The 7,298-nt window shown below is 44.2% G+C and overlaps 1 protein-coding gene across 1 annotated transcript in view; it reads right to left on the reverse strand.

Annotated features, from left to right (window-relative positions):
• The window catches only part of ERGIC1 (endoplasmic reticulum-golgi intermediate compartment 1), an 87,550-nt gene that overhangs the window by 10,127 nt on the left and 70,125 nt on the right, over positions 1–7,298 (reverse strand). The window contains exons 8-9 of the mRNA XM_042447521.1: positions 4,241–4,301; positions 2,272–2,372 (exon numbers count right to left, since the gene is read on the reverse strand). Of these exons, the coding sequence (XP_042303455.1) occupies positions 2,272–2,372; positions 4,241–4,301 (162 nt within the window). The remainder of the gene's footprint in view (positions 1–2,271; positions 2,373–4,240; positions 4,302–7,298) is intronic.

The following is a 7,298-nucleotide window of genomic DNA, read 5'->3' on the forward strand; positions in this document are numbered from 1 at the left end:
CTAGTTTTTGAAGCAGCACAAAATAAGTTTGCTCCATTCCCAATGTGACACCCTTCAAATACTTAAATAGGTAACTTAGAGAAGACCCACTGCAATCAATGAGAGTCAAATTAGCTGTGAGTTAAACTTAGACTAAGTATGACTTAATCTGGATCCCACCTAATGACTTAAGATGCTTTATGTGCTGTTTTCCTCTATAGCAAAACAGTACTAATAAGCCCCTGAGCTTAGGAAAGAGAAACAGTCAGGCAGCCCTGTGAAATATACACCTTAAAGCAGCACTGATTTTCCTCTCTTCTTGAAGCTTCAGCAGCTAGAAGTGACAAGGGTGTTTGTGTTTGTGTGTTCCTTGTAGCCAACCCCAGTTAGCAATCTGGCTGCAACTCTTTGGACCAGCTAAAGTTTTCTTGAAAGAGGTTAAGGTCCAAAACACACTGCAAAAATAATCCAGCTTGAGACCGCTTTAATTGCCCTGGCTCAGTGCTAGGGAATTCTGAGAAATGTAGTTTTGAGAGACAGAGAACTCTGGGGCCACAATAAACTACAGTTCCCAGGATTCCCTAGCATTGAGCCAGGGCTGTTAAAGCGGTCTCAAACTGGATTATTTCTGCAATGTGTTTTGGACCTATGTGTATGGTTTGTCATCCCATACTCATCCCAAAAAAAATCTAGGGGAAAAATACTGACTGAAAAAGGTAATCAAAACTGTTAAACAGCTGGAATAACTTCCCTATGAGGAAAGACTGCAATGTTTGTGACTCTTTAGTCCCAAAGTAAATGATATGCTAGTGGTGTATATACACAGCATGATGTAAAGAGCTCTGGTGCCACAATAAACTACAGTTCTCATGATTCCCTAGAACTGAGCCAGGGCAGTTAAAGCTGTTTCAAACTGGATTATTTCTGCAGCATGTTTTGGACCTCTGTCACAAGATTTTTAAAATGTACAGAAGTCCTCATATACAGCAACCCACCTAAGCTATTACTGCACATTGTTGCAAAAGAGGAAGCAGGGATGAGTGAATATTCATTTGGTACCATTTCCCCATTTGACATGTTTTCCCATTTCCCATCTTGCTTCTGCAAATATTCTGCATTAAAATCTGCATGAAGGTTATATTTACGTACATAGATAAATAAGCATGGCTAAATATATTTCATTTTAAAATGGGCAAATATAAACATATTTTTATATATTTTGATTTTGACTTTTTTTTAGCAGAGCACTACACTGGGACATCTGCGAAGTATGAAGGCTGGTGGATTGATCTGATATGGAAAGATTCAATGGCCCCATTCACACTGTGAAAATAACCCGGTGTATAACTCAGTGCAGTCTGGGGTAGGGAGGCCGGAAAACCTACTTAACCCAGTATATTTGATACTGGGGGTTTTCCTGTGTCTTTGTTTAAGAGCTGCAATGATCTACATCTTTGGTAGTGTGAGCATGCTACCAAATTGATTCAGGTCGCGCTGCATTATTCCCGGAAATGGAGGCACCTCCATTTTAAATTGCTATGATGGCAAGTATGAATGGCACTGAGAGATTCAGGAATGGAAAATGTAATGGGAACACCAATCCAGTATTGAATCATTGCGGAGATCCGGATCTCCTCAGGATAAACAAGTAAGTGTGAATGCCCCTAATATGCACAATAGCACAGGACACTGTCAAGTTTATAGCACCTACCTTATAATGGCCCCTGAGCATTCTTAAAGGGGCCGTTCTGGGAACGGGAGGCGGTGGGAAACGCTGTATATCACACAGCGAGAATGCTGCCGCCGCCAAGCATTCTCCTTCCATTCTGGAAGCATTTTCCAGGGCCGATTTTCAGGAACGCTTTCTCAAGCATTCTCGAAAATCGGCCCTCTAGAACAGAACGGAAGGCTCCCAGAACAGAATGAGAACACTCGGCGGTGGCGGCGTTCTTGCTGTGCGATATACAGCGTTCCCCACCGCCTCCCGTTCCCAGAACGGCCCCTTTAAGAATGCTCAGGGGCCATTATAAGGTAGGTGCAATAAACTTCCATGTGTTGGAATTTGCAGGGGGGGGGGGGAATCAAATTCCCAAGCTGCCCTAGCAAACAGCTGTAGAAGCACCTTTTATTTTCACTTCCCCACTTTTCCAGCAGGGGATGCTATTGCATTCAGTTCAAGCACAGCGAGGACAGAGGAAGAAATGCAGAGGAAATATGAGCTGCAGTTGAAGATCTCTTAAGGTTTCTTGAAATGATCTGAGCTTTTCTAGAAAAGGCTGTGGTTATCAGTACCTTATTAGCTACAGTATATTGGTATGAGTACCGTTGTTTACCACTCATGTCTTCATACACCGTGGGGACAATCTTCAGTATATAATCGTGGGATGCAAGAGCTGTGTGAACAGGGAGGAAAAAAACAAAAAAACCAAGATATGTCCATATGCAAAAAATGAAAAATCACACTACAGAAGCTTGATTGGGAATACTTCCACAAAACAGATGAATCTGGAAGCACAAGTCTTGAATCCAAATTGACCAACTCTGCCCTGTGCTACCCTCATCCTTAGCAGAGCCCAATGCAATTTAATCTAGCTGCATCTCTCTCAGTACAAGAACCGATTAATAAAAATGCTTCAGAGCTACCATAAAAACAAATGGAATTTTTGGTCAGTGCTGCACCCTTTACTTGGAACTTCCAGATATTCCACAGCACTTATTGCATCTTTGCAATGTATTGTAAAAGGCTACTTTGGCCAGACACTGAAAGAACCATTGTGATCTAGACCACACACAACTCAACTTAAGTCTACCAGAAAGTGTTTAATGTTCATTTAAGATGCCCACAGTGTATAATGAACATGGAGCAGTGCATAACAACTTTCCATACACTCAGTCATTTTGACTGGGTATTCACATACAGTATTTAAGTATTAAATATATATTTCTGGTAAAGGTCAAGCCTGGAGCAGAACTACTACTTGCTGTGACAGACAGAAGGGCGCCGGGGTGCTCACGACAATGTCTTGGAAAAAGACGCCTTTGAAACAGATTTTCACAGAACAGAGAGAGGAAGTACTCCATCACAACAAGAGAACAGTGAAGTTAGAATAAGTACAGTGCAGAAGGTGCTACATCCCCAGTTAAATCACACTCATGACAGCCAATGAGTGAACACAGAGGAAGGAAATGCCAAGGATTGAGATGTGGCTCAGATCAGGCTGATTTCCTGGCTATGACCTGAAAGGCCTTGCAGATAAGCTTCCCATTGCCTTGCCTGGTTCCTTTCTGTGTTAGGTGATAGGTTTCCAATATTTATATGTTTCTTTTCTATTAGAAGTCTCCAAAGCAGTTAACAGTTAAATACAGTCAAAATTGCAGTGCTAAACAACAATTAAAAGAGCACAATTTTTAAAAGCAATTAACACAAAAATAAAAAGGATCCAAGCACAAAATAAAGTCAAGGAGCAGCATACAGCAAAATAAGTAAAACAGCAGGAATGTAAAGTACCTGAATAACAGTGAGGGTGCCTTACAAATCTGACTGGGTTACTCCAAAGACAAGGTACTACCACCTAACTCGTTTTCTCTCTAGCTGCTAATTCTCTGAGGGGAAGCCAAGTTTGTGAATCTGATCTTAAAGATGGAACACACAATAGAAAGCAGCTCTTTACGCACCCAGGTCTGCAAGTATCTTAAGTAGGATAGGTCTCTAGTAAGGGAATACATTAATAGTGTAGGACACTTCTATACTTTGTTTTTGTTTCCTATAGCTTTGATTACACAAGAGCAAAATGTGGACCTTTGAACTGGACCTCTCCTATTACTGTGAAAAAGGAACAAAATCTAGTTAATATATGCCAAGTCCCTCTTCTGTCCCATTAGGATACAGAAAACTACCTTGTGCAGAGTCAGAGCACTGGTCCATCTAGCTTAGTAGTGTCAACCCTGACTGGCTGCAGCAATCCTGGATTTCAGGTACTACTCATTTCCTAACTCTACTTAGAGATCCGTGGTGGTTTTCCATCCAAATTTTAACTCGACCTGGCATATCCAATTTTCTAAAATCAGGCAAGATCATATTAGTCAGAATAATGCATTATTTTATTAACATTATTAGTATTACTACCAGGTATCCAAAGTAATACAAATAAAATTTAGCTTCTACTGGTCTCTCTCATCAAGAGTATTTATTTGTTTGTTTATTTGTTTATTTATTTTACTGTACCAAGCAAGGCCCTGAAAAGATAGAGAGGACACCTACGGTTTGAGCTGAGCTTGTCTGCTCCCTCTAGTGCATTGAAAGCACCATGAATGTTCTGGACCTAGAGAGGGAAAGAGCAAGAACATACTTAAATGTGTAATTTCATGATTCAAGGGTAAACTAGTTTGAACAATGAATGTTTCTGCATTGCAAATGGAGGCAGAAAGTAGGAGAGAGGAAGAACCTGTTCAGGCCTCACTACACTGCATATGTTACTTTGATGTTATTACTCATCCTCACTGAGGAACACCTTTCCAGATTTCACAGATGAAATACCCTACACTTCAGCCTTTCAGCACAAGTATATGCCTTTAGGAGATTACCTTCTTACTCTGCTTCTGAAGGTTTAAACTGGGTAATATTTAAAAATTAATACAAAGGTAAATCCTAGGCAAATTATAAAAAACATTATTAAAGTTCAGTTTGATTAAAAGTAAATTAAAATCTACAAAATACCATATCACTCAGTAGGACTCATATCATTCACATGTGCTGTAAATTGCTTCTCATCATATCTTCTATTATTATACCAATAGTACAAGAAACACAGGATGACAAATATAAAAGGATGGCACAGCTGGGTTTCCCATTATTAGTAGGGTTGCCATAAGTCTGGACCTCCAAACAGGGACAAATGTAGGACAAATGTAGGACAAAATGATCAAATGTAGGACACATTTTTTTTAAATGGAGGGCACGCAAAAATTGATTATTTTTGAAAATTTTTTCATATAAATGCATGTTTCTTAGGCATGATCAAAATGGAGGACATTTGGCATTATTTCTAGACAGATGGCAGAAATGTGCTTCCCTTTCTGGCCAAAAACCAGAAGGGGAGGAAGAGTGGAAGAAGCAGAGGAGGAGGAAGAGGAGGAAGAAGAGGAAGAGGAAGACGGGAAAAGGAGGAGGAGGAAGAAGAGGAAGTAGAGAGGAAGAAAAAGAAAAAGGGGAGGAACAGTGGAAGGATGGTGGAGGAGGTCGGAGAAGAAGCGGGAGGAGCGGAGAAGATGAAGACGAAGAAAATAGGGGAGGAGGAGAGGAGAAGACAGAAGAGGAGGAGGGAAGAAGAGGAGGAGAGGAGGAGGAAAGAAGAAGACAGCTGCAGAAGAAGGGGGGAGATGAGGAAGGAGAGGAAGAAGAGGAGACGAAGATGAAGAAGGGGGCGGAGGAGACAGCGAGGAGGAAAAAGAAGCGGAGGAGAGGAAAGAGGAAGAACGAAGAGGACGAAGAGGAAGACCGAGGAGGAGGAGGAAGGGGGAGGAGGAGGCGGAGCGAGGCACGCCGGGGAAGGCAGGGATGGGAGGGAGTCGGGAGGAGGAGGAGGAGGAGCGGGGAGGAGGGAAGAAAGGGAGGGAGGGAGGGGGGGGGGGAAGAGGGAGGGAGGGGGGGAAAAAAGGGGCCTCTCTGCGTGAGTAATCGACGTGGGGGGCGCGAAAGCCCTTTTTACCCTTTCAAAGGCCGTTTCTCCCTGGCGGCGGAGGCAGGCGGCAAGGCATGGGAGGGGGAAAAGTAAGAACGGGGGAAAAAAAAAAAAAAGGGGCCCCTCCGCCGAGGCGAAGCCCTTTGTTTCCCCTGTCAGGCCCGCTTCCCTGGCCGTCGAAGGAGGCGGCAAGGCAGGGGAAAGGGCCTCGCCCGAGGCGAAGCCCTCTTTCCCTTGCCTGGCCGCCTCCCTGGCCGGCGAAGGAGTCGGCACACCCCCCAAACCCCCACCCCAACCAACCCACCACTAGGCAGCAGGCGGCCGGGGCAGGTGGGAAAGGGAAAGGAAAAAATTTGGGAAAAGTGGAGGAAAAGGGCCTCGCCGAGGCGTAAGCCCTTTTCCCCTGTCAGGCCGCTTCCTGGCAGGCCGATTGGAGTCGGCAAACAAGCATGGGAGGAAAGGGCATCGCCGAGGCCGACGCCCTTTTTTTCCCCTGTTCCAGAGGCCGTCTCCCTGCCAGCGGAGGGAGGCCGGACAAAGGCAGGGGAGGAAAGGAAAAATAAACGGACAAAGTAAAGGAAGCAAAGGGAAATGGAAAAAAAAGGGGAAAAGGAGGCAACGGAGGGGAAAAAAAAAAAGTGGACAAAAAGGGGTGGGAAAAAAGAAAGGAAGAGGGGAGCAAAAAAAAAAGGGAAAAAAGGAGGGGGAGAAATAAAAAAAAAAAAGGGAGGGGTGGGGGAAAAGGGGAGGGGGGGTGGTAGGGGGGGGCCTCGCCGCCGAGGCGAAAGCCCTTTTCCCCTGTCAGGCCGCCTCCGTCACCCATCGGAGGAGGCCAAGCAGGGAACGAGCCTCGCTGAGGGCGAGGCTCCTTTCCCTGCCTGTGCATCCATCGCGGGGGCGGGGTGCCGTCCCGGGGGCGGGGCCAAACCGGGGGGCGGGACCGTGTAGACACCGCCCCAAACCGGGAAAGTCCCGCCCCCCCGCGGGATATGGCAAACCCTAATTAATTAGCAATTTAAGAGACCTTATTCCTGTACTAATTGATACAGCATCAATTGAAGGATTATGCAGAGAGATAACTGCAACTCTTGTCCTTTCAGAATCACATGCACCAATGTTCCCTGTAAAGAAGCAGCATTTTGTTCAGCTCTAAAAGACTCTACCCTGCACTATGGAATCCTATGCACCATCTTGTCTGAATAATATGCATTTGTCCTAATAGCAGTGTTACTTTAGGACAGGAATAGATTCAAATCTGTATGAGTTTCAAATATTCAAGAATGCCAAAACGTAAAAGCCTCCCCCCCAGGTTTCAGGAAGCCAATTGTCTCAGGTGCATTTATCCAAGACAGAGACTGCATAATAAACACAAAATCGATATCATTTGAGAAATCATTCATGCTTTTAGGATATGAACGCTTTGGGCTACACCATCCGAAATCCCAAATGATAAGGCTATAGTTCATAGTTAGAACACAAGTCCTGCATGCAAAACGTCCACAGGTTCAGTCCCGAACCTCTCTGCATTAAAAACCATGGATGAGATAGCAAATTAGTTGAAAGTACTGGGAACTTAGGTCTATATCACAACAACGGCTGCAATTGAAGTATAATCCAGTGTCATTCTGAATGCAATCA

This window comes from Sceloporus undulatus, chromosome 2 (genome assembly GCF_019175285.1).
Source record: "Sceloporus undulatus isolate JIND9_A2432 ecotype Alabama chromosome 2, SceUnd_v1.1, whole genome shotgun sequence".
NCBI classification, from domain to species: Eukaryota; Metazoa; Chordata; class Lepidosauria; order Squamata; family Phrynosomatidae; genus Sceloporus; species Sceloporus undulatus.